Below are 16,438 nucleotides of genomic sequence, written 5' to 3' on the forward strand. Positions count from 1 at the left end.
GGGGGCGGGGGGTTAGGTTTAGGGTTTCCGGGGGGGACTTAGGGTTAGGCACCCCCTCGGGAGGTTAGGTTTAGGCTAGGGGAAAGGGGGGTTAGCGTTAGGCACCCCTGGGGGAGACTTAGGTTTAGGCAGCGGGGAAGGGGTGGGTTAGGCACTTAGAGGGGAGATTAGGGTTAGGGGGTAGAATAGGTTAGTGAATACTCACCTGGGGACTATCAGGATTGTCATCCTTCTCGGGCTGCCGCTGTCAGGATTTGAACTGCCGGCCATGGGTCCGGTGGCAAATCATACAGATTCCACCTACTTCAACTATTTGAAATCATAATGCATAATTACCATCAATTTCCAAACTATCCTTCTCTATTGATGTAATCAGAGGATCTATCGATTGCTGCATTTCTTCAACCTGATCTTCTTCTTCGACCTCTTCAATGGGCTGGGATGTGCTTTGTGATTTCAGAAAGCTGCGGCTTGTCACAGCCAGATCTACAGAATAAGTGATTTAAAAATTTTGTTAATTATCTCGGTTTCGAAATTAGGGCCGTATTCAATTAGACTCGAAAAGCCGTTCTCCGCGAAAAAGTATAGCGTGTGACATAATTTCGCCAGGTGGAAACTTTTCGCCATATTCAATTCCAAATAGATTTTGCGTCCGCGAAAACGCAATGCCATGTAATAGGCGAAAAAGATTTGCCTATGAATAGGTGGTGAACAGTGCAGAATTGTGGTTTTGGGGTGCAAATGTTGGGAAACCACTCAGCACCCTTGGGACAGCCTCCCAAAGCATAACTGCGTAACAAAAAAAAAGAAAAAAGGAGGAACACCCCAAAACATGACTTTGAAAAAGGGGGCGAAAAAGTACAAAGTCGGGGTTCAAACTAGCGATATAAGTTTTTGGGGCGTCTACAAGTATGGGGGAGGTGTTTTTTTGATTGCAGGTGCTTGCAGAAGGTGTGTTTTTTACAACGTCACTTTTGCAATTTTTAACCATGTTTGCACCCATTTTCATTTACCCCAAATTTGCTGGGACTACTTATTTTCTAAAAAAAAAAAAAAACTACTAAATGCTATTCTTCACCACTTGTGCAAAGATGCTAATTAGCAGTTATTGAGAGCATTTAAGTACCCCAATAGCAGGGCTATTCGGGGGCAACTACATTGATCCCCAATGTTAGTGCATCTTTTGGGAGGTGTCAGGCTGTTTTCCCCAAATCTGACAGCACTTTTCGCCTTTTTGCGTTTCGCCAGGTCCCATTTTCGTATCCTTTGGAACTGAATAGGGCGAATAGCGGGGTCACGAACAATAAGTTTCCGCGTCCAAAACACATGATGTAGGCGGAAAGTAGATTCCGCCGACGGTGGCGAAATTATAGCCACTAATTTATTATTTATTACCAGTTATTTATACAGCGCACACATATTCTACAGCGCTTTACAGAGAATATTTGTCCATTCACATCAGTCCCTGTCCCAGTGGAGCTTACAATCTATGTTCCCTATCACATGTGCACACACATACACACTAGGGTTAATTTTTGTTTGGAGCCAATTATTCTACCAGTATATTTTTGGAATGTGGGAGGAAACCGGAGCACCTGGAGGAAACCAACACTAGCACAGGGAGAATATACAAACTCCACACAGCTAGAGCCGTAGTGGGAATTACACCCATGGCCTCAGCGCTGTGAGGCAGTAATGGTAACCATTACACCATCTGTGCTGCCCATAGGCTAATTGAATACGGCCCTTAGTATTGCCAATTTTTTATTAGATTTACACATTACATATGTATATATATTTGTAAATTACATTCATATAATAAGAAAAGAAAAAAGGAGTTGTGGGTATCAATTGATACTCTCAAAAATAGTAGGAGGGAAATAGACTATCAATTGATACTGCTGTACTGGAAAATATATTAAGTGAATGTATGATTCATAGCGCTGTTAGTGTCCTTCATTTATATATAATACAATTAGCAGTAGCGAATTACGAAAACAACCGTGGACTGGGAAATAACCAGCCTTATATAACAATTCAAGTTACCATCTTGATTAAATAATACTATATTAATTCAATAAAGATGTCCTATTCATGTGATATATTATTATTTGTGTAACCACGGATGTAATTAATTCCTTTTTAATGAGATAATTATCACTCATTTGATAATTACTCTATGCAAGATACACCAACAATTAGGTATATAAATTGATAATCAAGCATCATACTGAGCGGTTATTCTTATCATATACAACTAGGAGGAGAATTTTGGATATGAATTTCTCCTTTTGATAACATACCAATTGTATATTGACATCTTGATTTTCCAGTCGTGATGTGTAAACAGTAATACAAACAATGGAATGGAAATATTTATCTTGTGGGTAGGATTAACATCATAAAAGCTATAATTTATTAACACAGTAATACTAAGAAAACTGTCCATGATATATTAAATTCATGGTATGTTAGTCTGCATTTGACATCCCAATAATTACAAGAGGGTGTCTGGCCGTTCAGGCATCATAGCATCTAAGATGGGTAGGAGTTAATCAATATCATTGATATTCTCATTAAGATAAATATCTAGATATTAATAGACTCTACACAGCAACACATTAGTGGATCTGCCATTTTAATATTTGTGTATGTTTTTGTTTGATATCAACCTTTTAAACCTTATATTTCACTGTATATTTTTCCCCCTAAATGGGGATAATTAATTTTAGGTAGTAACCAATAAAAAGTTAAATTTTACTTTGTTAATATATATATTTTTTTTTCTGTGCGCCCATTACCCACAACTCCTTTTTTCTTTTCTTATTATATGATTCAACTTAGTTGATTAGGGCTGCACCCCCATGAATATATGGAATATTGAATCACAATCATATAGGGGGCTAATATCAATTCAATGACAGAGTGCAAATATTTTTCCCTTTTTTTTCCCTTCCCTATGTTTATGAACTAAATTACATTCATACCTGATGCATATCTAAGTCATTTTAACAATTTCTTCACAATGATTACTGTTTTCTGTACCTTAAATACAGACCAATGGAGGGTTTAAGATTTTCATTTCATGTCATTGAACATGCATACTATTAAATAACCTGCAAATGAAATACAATTAAAGTTCAACATAATACACAAAGGAAAAGTAGACAATATCTTTAAATACAAATATATCTATATTCAAGCATATAAAATACAGCTACAGATATGCATAATTGTGCTTACATTCAGAAACAATCAGGTTTACTATGAAACACTACAGATGGTTACAATGAATTTGTTGCTTGAGGTTTAAGTACCTTAAAGTAGCAGCATTCCACCTTTGAGGCATATTGCTAGAGATTCTAATCCTGGGATCAGTACAGGTGCCAAACAAAAATCCCAGGTATTATGGTCGACACACACTGTGGACTGAGGGGGATTGGGGGGGGGGGGGGGGGTTGTTCTCACATTGTTGTTGGTGGTTGCTTTGCGCTTGGTCACCGATAGACTGGGAGTACAGTGACGCACTCCCTGTCTATCAGTGACTCTGCATTACAAGGCTCCAAGCTCTTCTGCTGCAGATGGGCCTGGGAGAGGAACTTACAACACACCCACCAACGTGAGAAGCCTCCTCTGACCACCACTGTTTGACTAAGGCAAGTCAAAAGGGGTAGATAACAGAGAGGAATAAAAATATAACATTAAACATATATATTGTGACACAGTTAGGTTAGGGGGTCCCTCTCCTGGGTAGGAGACTCCATCCTTACACACACACACAGCAGCAGGGAAGCAGCACACCAGTCTGGATGCAAGTACAAGCTGGTCGGCGCCAGTCTTTATTGTACAATGACAGAAATATAAAGAAAACATAAATATAAATCCTAGCCCTGTCGGGGCACTAACTTCACAGGTAGTTCCCTCACTACCAGAACCTGGCAGGGCCTAATGCCCTCGCCAGCAACAAAGCACAGCACTCACAAATAGGTTTTTCAAGTGTCTCTGAGCAAACTCCCTGCCTGCTCTCCCAGGTGCGACAATCAGCCCTCAACACACTAGGCTTATATTGGCCACTCTCAGGTGGAAACCCTAACAAGCCTGTTACCAGGCTAAGAGAACCATAACCTGGAGTGGCCGTGGGTGGAGCCCTCCCTCTCCTCTCACCCACAACCCCCAGGTCCCAAACCGGCTTTTCAAAAAGCCGAAACTCAAGCCTGCTACACTGCAGACTTTCTCCTGGGGGTTTAAAACACAAAATACAGGAATCTGGGACAAATGTACCTGCCACAGACCACTTTACCAGTGATCCTATCACATATCCCCCCCCCCCCCCTTTGTTTCGACCTGTGGGGCGGAACAACTGAAGCCCCCAAACAATGAACGCGTGACAACGCGTCAGCATTGGCCAGCTGGCTTCCTGGCCTGTGTTCCACTGAAAATGTAAAAGTTTGTAACGCCAAGAACCATCTTGTAATTCTCGCATTACTGTCCTTATTTTCAGACATCCACTTCAGAGGGGCATGGTCAGTGATCAATTTGAACTTTCTTCCGACCAAGTAGTACCTGAGAGCCTCTAACGCCCACTTTATGGCCAACGCCTCCTTCTCCACTGTGGCATAGTTTCTCTCATGTACATTCAACTTTCTGCTAAGATAGAAAATAGGGTGTTCCTCACCCTCCTTGTTCTGGGACAGGACCGCTCCTATACCCTACTTCTGATGCATCGGTTTGTACTATGAATTCCCTTTCAAAATTAGGAGTCATCAGGACTGGTTGGGAACACAATGCTACTTTCAACTCCTGAAAAGCATTCTCTGCCTCAGGACTCCATTCTACCATGACTTTTTGTTTGCCTTTGGTCAGGTCAGTCAGTGGGACTGCCATGGTGGCAAAGTTGGGTATAAACCTCCTGTAGTACCCCGTAATTCCCAAGAAGGCTCTCACCTGCTTTTTATTCAGAGGCCGTGGCCAGTTTTGTATGGCATCAACTTTATTGAGCTGAGGCTTTATCAGGCCTCTGCCAATGGTGTATCCCAGATATTTTACTTCCTCCATGCCTAGACAACACTTTTTTGGGTTGGCTGTCATCCTTATAGATGGAGTCCAACACTGCTTGTACCCTGGGTAAGTGAGACTGCCAATCAGGACTATGAACGACCACGTCATCCAGATAAGCAGCCGCATACCGTCTATGGGGCCTTAGAATCCTGTCCATCATTCTTTGGAAGGTAGCAGGTGCCCCATGTAGCCCGAAGGGCAACATCTTGTACTGAAACAAGCCCTCTGGCGCTAAAAAAGCTGTCTTTTGTTTGGCGCTCTCAGTTAACGGTACTTGCCAATACCCTTTGGTTAGGTCAAGAGTGGGTAAATACCTTGCCGTCCCTAGTCTCTCAATCAGTTCATCCACTCTTGGCATCGGGTAGGCATCGAATTTTGAAACACTGTTCAACTTTCGGAAGTCATTGCAGAAACGCACACTCCCGTCGGGCTTTGGAATCAACACAATGGGACTTGACCATTCACTATGTGATTCTTCAATAACCCCTAACTCTAGCATATTTTTAATTTCTTTCGACACCGATTCTCTTTGTGCTTCTGGTAACCTATAGGGCTTTAGATTAACTTTAACCCCTGGGTCAGTGATGATGTCATGTTTAATGACCGAGGTTTTCCCAGGTACGTCAGAGAACAGCACCCTATTTCTAATCAGAAACTCCTTGACCTCTTGTTGTTGAATTGCCGACAGGGTTTTTGCCACTGTCACTTCAGGAACTAAGGGCCCTGGACTTACTGGAGTGTCTTGGACGGCCGACAGTACCGTTCTATCTTTCCAGGGCTTTAACAGATTTATATGGTATATCTGTTCCGGCTTTCTTTTCCCCGGCTGGTAAACTTTGTAATTGACCTGCCCCACTCTTTCTAAGATTTCAAAGGGCCCTTGCCATTTAGCCAAAATTTTATTTTCCACAGTGGGAACCAATACTAACACTCTGTCCCCAAGAGCAAAGCTGCGTAACCGAGCATTGCGGTTGTATACCCTCTGCTGTGCCTGTTGAGCCTGTTCCAGGTGCTCTCTCACTATCGGCACTACCGCAGCAATTCTCTCCTACATTTGAGAAACATACTCAATCACCGTTTTGTAAGGACTAGACTGTCCCTCCCATGTCTCTTTGGCAATGTCTAGTAACCCCCTTGGGTGTCTCCCATACAACAAGTCGAAGGATGAAAACCTAGTGGAGGACTGGGGAACTTCTCTTATGGCCAACAATAAATACGGCAATAAGTAGTCCCAATCCCTACCATCTTTGTAGACCACTTTCCTAAGCATGTGTTTTAACGTCTTGTTAAACCTCTCGACCAGCCCATCGGTTTGGGGGTGATAAACCGAAGTTCTTAACTGTTCGATTTTGAACAGGCGGCATAACTCTTTCATGACTTTGGACATAAACGGTGTACCCTGGTCAGTTAGTATCTCCTTAGGTATACCCAGCCTGCTAAAGACATGAACTAGCTCTCTGGCAATGGTCTTGGTTGACGTATTGCGCAACTGGATCGCTTCCGGGTACCTGGTAGCGTAATCCATTATGACCAGAATATACTGGTGTCCCCTGGCAGACTTCATTAAGGGTCCAACCAAATCCATCGCTATTCTTTCAAACAGCACCTCTATGATAGGCAATGGAACTAGTGGACCTTTAAAATGTGGCCTGGGAGCATGATACTGACACTCAGGGCAGGATGCGCAAAAGTCAGATACCTCTTTATGAAGCCCGGGCCAGAAAAACCTCTGCATTATTCGCTCAGTGGTTTTCTCTACCCCTAGATGGCCTGCCGTTATAGGACCATGGGCCAGATCCAACACTGTTCTTCTATTAGTTGTTCCACAACATCTTCCCCCTTCTTAGTCACCTGATATAACAAATCCCGACACATTGCCATGTGGGGATAGGACAAAGGACTATCAGGGTCTACAGGTTTACCATCAACTACTTTTACATTCTCCCTGGCTTTTACCAAAGTAGGGTCATTCAACTGCTCCACGGCAAAGACCTCTCTTCTGACCTCTAAATCAGGCAGACGATCACCTGGCCCAACAACACTTCCCACCTCAATGGGAGGCACATCAGTTGGCGGGCCACCGTCACGTTCCGCATTCTCTAGTTCGCCAACCATAGTAGAAAAAGGGAATAACTCTGACTCAGAAGAAACTCCCTCCTCCATTTTGCCCTGGGGTGTAGGTTGGAAGCTGAACCTTGCCTCTCTGAGCATTGGCTGACGCCTCCTCTATGGGACTCCAAGGACACAGTGTTATTCCACACTCACCAATTGGGTGTCTGTCCCTTTAATTTTTAAATGGAAAGTTTTCCTCTCGCTGCAACTTCAGTGTGTGTGGTTGCCCGCATTCTCCACCATATTGTGACACAGTTAGGTTAGGGGGTCCCTCTCCTGGGTAGAGGACTCCTTCCTTACACACACACACAGTAGCAGGGAAGCAGCACACCAGTCTGGATGCAAGTACAAGCTGGTCGGCGCCAGTCTTTATTGTACAATGACAGAAATATAAAGAAAACATAAATATAAATCCTAGCCCTGTCGGGGCACTAACTTCACAGGTAGTTCCCTCACTACCAGAACCTGGCAGGGCCTAATGCCCTCGCCAGCAACAAAGCACAGCACTCACAAATAGGTTTTTCAAGTGTCTCTGAGCAAACTCCCTGCCTGCTCTCCCAGGTGAGACAATCAGCCCTCAACACACTAGGCTTATATTGGCCACTCTCAGGTGGGAACCCAATCAAGCCTGTTACCAGGCTGCGAGAACCAAAACCTGGAGTGGCCGTGGGTGGAGCCCTCCCTCTCCTCTCACCCACAACCCCCAGGTCCCAAACCGGCTTTTCAAAAAGCCGAAACTCAAGCCTGCTACACTGCAGACTTTCTCCTGGGGGTTTAAAACACAAAAGACAGGAATCTGGGACAAATGTACCTGCCACAGACCACTTTACCAGTGTTCCTATCACAATATATATATATATATATATATAATAAAAAAAAAACAACACATTACATCTTTTCTCCTTAATCGCAATCCAGAAATTAATCTGAGTATTCCAAGATTACTAAAGAATTTTGTGATAGGGATGCCTAAATATAGCCCACCTAGACACACAACCACTTTCTGTGCACTTCTGCACTGTTAGAAAAGATTTCTATACTGGTCTAAAATGTTGATTAGTTACAGACAAATTCTAGAACTTCATTACTTTCATTGCAAAAGTTGAAAAACCACATTTTTAAATGGTTATGGAAAATAAATGGACTTTCCATAAACAACTATTCAAAAGACCTCGTTAAACGGAATGGGTATGAAATACCGCCGGTTCAAATCCCGACTCCAGAAGCCCAACAGGACAAGATCCCGACTAGGATGACAAGTACCCTAACCCTGCCCTCTACCGCCCAATCTCGATCGGTCCGGCGTCCTTCTGCATTCCTGGGTCGGGATTAAGATAGGCGTCAGATTTCCACGCACATCTTAAGTTCCCCGTCGGGCTTTCGTTGTCAGAATATAGGGCCTGATTCAGACCCGGTCGCAAGTGCTGAGCGCTCGCAACCGGGTCGAACGTGGTGGTCCAGAGCGCATGCGCACGACGGAGCCGGCTCCGTCGTGCGCATGCGCAAGACCCGGATAGCGATGGGCAATCCGTCGCTCCGGGTCTCCTACGAAAGGGGGCATGCTGTCGATGTTGAGTGACAGCACGCCCCCTTTGGTGGGCGGGTCGGGGGAGTGGCTGCCCAAACGGAGGCGTTCCCATGTGAATGCCTCCATTTGGGGGCGGCCCCACTGACATCACACGTGATGTCAGTGGGAGAGATTTCGGCTCTGTTAGAGCCAAAAGCTCTCTGGGGCTTGCGGCAACGAGACCCTCCCACACGGTCACCCACAGCTATGCGAGCGGCCAGGAGGCCGCTCTGAAAAAAAGAAAAGAAAAAAGCCCAGCCCTGATTCAGAGCGAGCGCTCTGTCAGAACATCCGGCTCTGAATCAGGGCTATACACCGGTGGCATCTCGTCTGCCGGTCTATTAACTACATCCCCCTTAAACACCTCGATTCATGTTTTCATTGCTACAAATATAAACTATTTTCCTATAGTAGCCATTTATATCGCATCGGCTGTGCGGCTAAGCAGATGACCGATATATTTGCAAATTTATCAGCTCATCATATTATGTGTATGGCCGCCCAATTGTGACAGGAGGCACGACACATCGAGCTAATGATTGTAAGTGTGTATGCACTTAGCAATCGTCAGATAGGACAGCGGATCGGTTGGACAGCCGATTAGTGTGTACCCTCCATAAGTATATTCAGATCTAAATGTAAAATACAAACATCTTATGTACAAATGGAACTACTTTTTATTGTAAATTATATTATATATTTTTTGTCAAATATTGAAATTATTTGTAAAATATGTGAAGGACTATGAAAGAGTATTCAAACTAAACCTCACATAATGGAAAATTCTAATTGTAAGACAAGCATTCATACACTGTAGAGCAACTCCTTCCAAGTAATTACATTGTTCTATTTTGCTAATTATTTTGTGACTCCAGAAGCTATGCCTTACAGGAGTTACCAAAACAATTGAATATACATACATACATACATACATGCGTACATACATAGGATAATTATAAAGACTATGCAACCAAACTCAGGGTAGAGTTAATCAGGGCCGAAACTAGGATTTTTGTCACCCGTGGCAAGACAGTAATTTGGCACCCCCCGGTAATTCCCCTATAGTAATGCCCCCTGCAGCAGTGCCCCTATAGTAATGCCCCCTGAGGTAATGCCCCTGTAGTAGTGCCCATATAGTAATGCTCCTGTAGTAGTGCCCATATAGTAATGCCCCCCCATAGTAGTGCCAATATGGTAATGCCCTCATAATAATGCCCCTGACAGTAGTGTCCATATGGTAATGCCCCCATAGTAATGCCACTTACACAAAAAAAACCCCACAATACTTACCTTTAACCCCCCTCCTATGTCCACCACCATCCGGTCCGCCCAGCTGCTCCTCGGAACTATGGGAGAGACGTCATGACATCTCTCCCACAGTGCCCGTGGGGAGAGCCGGAAGCTGGAGTCCAGGAGAGAACTCCAGCCTCTGACTACCGCAGTGTTGCAGGGAAGGAGCCGGGCGCCCGCTGGTAATAAAATCTCAGTGGGCGTCCGGCTTGGAGCCCCCTGCGGTGCCGGGCTTGTAGACACTGGCAGTGGGTGCACGTGCACCTCGAGCCACCCCCTAGTTGCGGCCCTGGGTTAGTGAGTCATTATGGCTTGTGAAAGCAAGAAAAGAAAATTAGCTTGGGGGAGGGAGAAGTAGGAATTAAATAACCATTCAATGTTCCTCTACCAAACAAATTGGCGAACACAGAGGCGCCAGTGGGGGAACAGAAGCACATTGATGAAAGGGAAGTGCTAGAAGTAGAGGAACAGAGAAGATGCCTCTGCCCATGAGGACTGGGGAGGGGCATAACCATGAGGGTGAATTGGGACAGAGTGTTGTGGGAGGTCAGAGGGGTAGAATATTGAGAGGAGGGCTAATAGACTTTTCTGAAGGGATGAGTCATAAGAGCCCATTTCAAGGTATAGATACTGGAAGAGTTTGATAGGGAGATTAAGTGAGTTCCAGAGTAGTGGGGCAGCACACGATAAAACTTGAATTCGGGAATGAGAATTAGTGGCCATAGTTAAGGGGAGACAGTAGTCAGTGGATGAGTGGAGAGGGTAGCAGGATGAACAGAGATGAGGTTAGAGACATATCGGGGTATACAATTAGCAGCGCTAAAGTAGCGCTGCTAATTGATCGTGTCAGGGTTATCCTATTAGCCCCGAAGTGCCGGTGTTATCGTGGATATTTTCTGGAACCTGATGTGTCCCGAAAAATAATCAGCGATAAGTGCCGTTTTTTCTTCTTCGGGGTCCATAGGGATCCACAGGGATACCATGGGGATATTATGGTTGAAAGACCAGGCACAAACAGTTAAAGCTTTGGCTCCCAGAATGCCCTGGGTCCTTCTCCATATATACCGCGCCCCTAGCCATAGGACTTCAGTTTTTCATTTAGTGCGGCAGAATACAGACGCACCTTTGTAACCGGGGACTGCTCAGGCAGTCCTAAGCTTTAATTTTATGTTTTATTTTATGTTTTTTCAGTTGGCAGTACCAAGCGTCTGTATTAAGACGCACGTACTGCGACTCCATTTACCTCTGCTGGGCCGCAACATCAGGAATTGTGCTGGTGATTTTGGTGGGTCGTGGCTGAGCTTAGCTAGCAGCGATTCTGCACCAGATGCTCAGAGATGTCAGGTACGGCAATTCCTCGCTTACGGGGAATCACAACCGGCAGTCCTTGCTTCTGGTGTCAGAGACGCACCAGAAGCCGCTGCTGTAAGGACCAGGGATTGTCCGCATTAATACACCAGTCGGGGTCCTATCGTCTGACGCTGGGGATTGGCAGCAGACGCATAACTGCTGCCACGAGGCCTGTGTACCCGGTTGGTTAATGCAGCATAGGGGAGGGAGGCACTCCTCCGACAGCCCCTCTCCCAACCCAGTCCCTATGAAGAGTTTTGCGCATATGGGTTGCTCCACCTACCCCCCGTGTGAGACACTCACGGTCCATGCTCAAGTGCGTCCTGTAGCTGTTGTTTCAGGAGAGTCTGGATCAGTCTCCCTGTATACCTCTCCTTTGGTTAAGGTATATGGTGCTCTATAGCCTACCATTCCTTTGAGTTGCTGTAGTTGATTTAGAGACTATTTTAATTATTTTACATATGCATTGTATGTAACTGTTTGCTAAGAACAGGGTATCCCAGAATTATCTGGGTTGATTGAACTCAACCCTTTTGTATTGCCCAATTAAATGTTTATCAGAAAAAATCAAAACAAAACCTATGTCTTGAATGCAAGATTAATTTTACTTTGACATATACAGGGCAATTCAATTTGGATGCGAAAAGTGAGTTTTTGCGATAATTTCGCACCGATGACGTCATTTTCGCTGGTTTTGGTTGTACACCGTATTCAATTTCAAAGTCTTTTCGAGGGTGGAAAAGTCTTTGAAAAAAAACGGGGATAACTTTTCACCACTGAATAGGTGGCGAAAAAAAGTGCAGAATTGGGGTTTAGGGGTGCAGGCTTAAAAAAAATAGCCTGCATCCCTGGGAATGTCATTTTAAAATAAACTGTGTCAAAAAAAGTTTACAAAAAAAAAATAGGGACACCCCAAAAAAATGATTGAAAATTTGGGGTAAAAAAAAAAAAAAAAGGGAAAAAAATTGCTTAAAAATAGGGAAACTGGTTCAGGGCTATTCTGCAAGTATGCAGCAGGTGTATTCTAGAATAGGCTATTAGCGGCAGGTGCATATTTGCTGAATTTTTAAATAAAGACATTAGGGACTTAAAAATGTGCTAGTACCCATTTTCATGTACCCCAAATTTGATGGGACCACTTAAAAAAAAACGAAAAAAAAAAAAACCTAAGTGCTCTTCTGCAACACTTCTTCAATGTCGGGAAAAAAACACCTGCAGACACTATTTAAAACCCCGACTTTCATTTGCAGGCTAAAACGGGGGTACCCATAGTAATCCCCCATATTTTTACAGTTTTAGGGGGGGTCCTACAATTTATTCCAGGTAAATTTCGTTTTATTTCGCCGATCCTACTTCGCAGAGTCCCGTTTTCGTAGCTTTCAAATTGAATAAGGGAATAAAGCGGGCGCGCACCCGATACTTTATCCCAGGAAAATCTCCGATGTGGAGCGAAAAGGCCAGCATGGACTTTTCGCTCCCATATTGAATACCCCTGATAGTGTGCGATGCAGGATTAAAATGATACAATAATGATATAATAATAACTAATATGCGTAAATAACAAATGGTAAATAATGAATTCTGAATTTAAAGCAATACAAGTGTGCCCACTGATGTGGGAAATGAGTTACACTAATTGACTCGATTTTGAACACTTGTGTTCAGACGGAAATTAGTAAACAGTAGCTTCTTCAGTATATTAATATATTAAATAGATGAATGAAAAGTCTTGATACGGTGATTAGTATAAATTGCTTCCTTACAGGTAGGTCATAAAATTATCCATAGTCAATAGAGTTGGTATAAATCTTAATTTAGATTAGATATCCGGATTGCGGCATCCCGCAGTGTCCGGTATCTGGGTGTGCTGGTGATTAGCACTAGTTCAGGAATCTTGCCTAGGTCTTCTTTACAGGGTATATCGGTAGAGGAGAGTAGAGGTTGAGCGCTTTAAAGGAGGACCCCTGCCGGGCATCGAGGTCCGTGTCTGACAGTCGGGGGTAAGTGGTTATCAGCCAGCTAACCCCGGGTGCCGAGTGATGGACTGCGTTGCCGCTGCCTGGGGAGGGGATAGGGTTTTTTTGGAGAAGCCCACACCGCACTATCGCATACCCCCTCCACTTGAAAGGAACTCACCTGCTGCTCTATCGCCGTCTGTCTCCTTCCTTCCCCCCTCTGTAGCTGGGACCTCCGTCGCCGCGGTATCTTTCTGGGTCTTCCTTTGCTTGGTGTCACGTGACTTCCTGGCTAGAGCAGTGCACGGCTCAACTGCTTGTTTGTCAATTTGTTGCTTTTGTCCTTAGGCTTTTCTTTAGGGTTTTCTTTGAATATAAGTGAATGCCTCACATGCGTTTCAATCCTTGTGCGGATCTTCCTCTCGGAGAATATGACTGTTTGCTTGCTGCTGTATTAACACGGTCTTTAAATTCAGTCAATTAAAACTATCACTGTGTTTCTCTCCATCCTCTTGGGGTGGGAGTTTTCTTTCCGAGTACTTCACATTCATTAAGAGATTTGTGAAGATAGTCACATTGCATTGTTAATATGCTAAGCATAAAGGAAACAGGAGTTCAGGCAGTTATAACCATCACTGCTATTGCTCCATTTGACCCTCAACTAGCAGGATGTGTAGGGGTTAAATTGAGTTCACATTTACTTGTGAAAACTGAGCTGCCATCCCCCCCCCCCTCCTAAGTAATTAGAGACACTGCAATTGATCATGGAAATGTTTGCTGAGGGGAGATTTGGTCTCTCTCTTAGTATGCCTTGCTCCTAGGACCTAGGTATATAGCACTGGAATCCTACCAACTTTTGCGCTTGTGTAAGTTGATTCGGTGCCAACTTGTAAGTATAATTGTATGCATTGCACTTATATCCTACCAATGTGATTTGCAAATATATTTATATGCATGTAAATCCTACCAAGCTTATGTGTGTTTAGGTAGTTGATTTTAATGCCCTTTTGCAAATATATTATATGCATTTTATGTTAGACTTATGCTATTTCTGCTGAAAAAAAAAGTTTTCTTTTGTTTTTTTCCTAACCCCCAACTACCTATTATATAGGGGTTAGAGAGTACTTCACATTTATTTTTATCTGTGAAAATGGTCACATTGCATTGTTAACCCTACACTGGTTGTAGGTTACTTGCAAGTATTTCCCATGTCTCAGGACAAGGGTAAACAGGAAACTTTTGTTCCTGTGCTGGTTTCATGTAAATCCTGTGAAGTTGGCCTCTCAGGATATCATACAGGATGGACTGTGGTTTGATTGTTATACATCACAACAGTCCACCTCGCCAGCACCTGTTCAGGGGTCACCTTGAATGTCTTCCTGGTTTCAGGTTATGATGCAGTTAGTGGACCGCTTATCAGCTCCCACATTGCCTTCCACTTTGATTTACCCACAGTGATTACAGCCTGCTATGTTTCCTCTTCCCATACATCCTCCTGGATGGAGGGTTATGTCCACTCAGTTCAGAAACTTTTTAGCATCTACCTATCTGCAGATGTTACAGGAGAATAAGGCATCAGCCGTCTAAGCATATAGATGGACTGCACATCCCAGATTCTGATAGATCATTGAGGAGGCAGAGGATACACCAGTTTTCTCCCTCTGGGGCTCTCTCGGAGAGGAGGAGCATCATTCATCAGTTGATGTTCCTCTCTAGCAGGGGTAGTTAATTCAATCCTCGTTACAGAAGATGAAGCAGTGGCTCCTAAAGCCTAATAAACCTGGGGTTCAGACACCAGAAGGTGATTCAGGCTGAATTCCCTCAATCTGAACAGCTCACTGAGCTTATGGGGGGGGAAGCATGGAACGCTCCAAGTAGACTGTTGCAGATTCCAAAAAGACTAGTGTCTTTTTACCCTCTCCCACAGGGATAGTGCATCACTCTCCCTTCTAGTCCGACAAAGTGACTACTGTCACAATTGGTGTCTGCGAGTTACCTGTCTCAGGTGGCGATCGGGTTTCAACGGAAGCCGGCATGACTGGAATCACAGATAATGTAGATAGCTCTATTTACAAGACTTGTGTAGCAGTGAAAACTGCCTTTGATGATAAATGACAGGAACAGGAGGGACCGGACTGGGACCGGCAGGAAGACTTGTTGAATTGAACTGATGAACTAAGAACTTGACTCTGGACTGGAACAACGTGGACTGAACTGATGAGCTTGGAACTTGACTCTGGACTGGAATAACGTGACAACGGCTGAAGGGAAATCAGGTAATGCTGAGACGAGGGTTAAACAGGGTGATACGGAAATGCTGTGACAAGGTTGGAACTCAGGTGCAGGCTGGATAGGATAATTGGGAATAACAGGTTTCAGGAAGGAATGGGTAGGTTTGGGAATTTTATGTTCAGGGAGGGAGTAGGTAGGTAAAAGGGGCAGGAGCTGATCCACAGCAGGAAGCAAGGCAGGGTGACACGATGCAGGTTTACAGAGTGCCAGGGACCAACCAGGAGTAGGACTAGCAGCAGAGCACAGGCCAGGTATTGCTGTAACAGGTTTTCTGGATGCACCGGGGGTTGCTGCCAGCAGGTTTACTGAATTGCCAGGTATAGCTGTAACAGGTTTTCTGGATTGCACCAGGGGTTGCTGTAGCAGGTTTCAGGGATACACTTGAATGCAGAAACAGCATGAACCATACACCATGGGAAGACGAGATGTTCAGGCCCAGAATGCTATCAGGGGAGGATATATATACCCTGGGTCTGGCAGCAATTGGTGGATATGGACAGGTGGCAGTAGCATTCTGAGTGGTGGAAGGCACAACATGCAGAGGGAGTATTCATCTCTGCAGCTCTGAGAATCAGAACCACACCTGCAACTCCAATCAAGGCTAGCAATGCTCACAGACAGGAGAGACCAGGTGCAATAATCACTGTGACAGGAATGCATAGAGAAGTCAGAGCAGATCCCCCAGGAGAACTGCAAACACAGATCCATGGGACAGCTGACAGGGGTAAGTCTCAAGGCAAAAAGGTGATAACTAGACAGGGTCGTGACAACTACAGTGGACAGGGGATTCTTACGTGACACCTTCTTAAAAGGG

At 44.3% G+C, this 16,438-nt stretch overlaps 1 protein-coding gene across 3 annotated transcripts in view; it reads right to left on the minus strand.

The window, feature by feature from the left end:
- The window catches only part of CEP162 (centrosomal protein 162), a 160,394-nt gene that overhangs the window by 109,225 nt on the left and 34,731 nt on the right, over positions 1–16,438 (minus strand). For all 3 annotated transcript variants that reach the window (XM_088470612.1, XM_088470595.1, XM_088470604.1), the window contains exon 4: positions 337–486. In XM_088470612.1, the coding sequence (XP_088326738.1) occupies positions 337–486 (150 nt within the window). The remainder of the gene's footprint in view (positions 1–336; positions 487–16,438) is intronic.

Source organism: Taudactylus pleione, unplaced genomic scaffold, assembly GCF_031769625.1.
Source record: "Taudactylus pleione unplaced genomic scaffold, aTauple2 ptg000015l, whole genome shotgun sequence".
Taxonomy (NCBI): domain Eukaryota; kingdom Metazoa; phylum Chordata; class Amphibia; order Anura; family Myobatrachidae; genus Taudactylus; species Taudactylus pleione.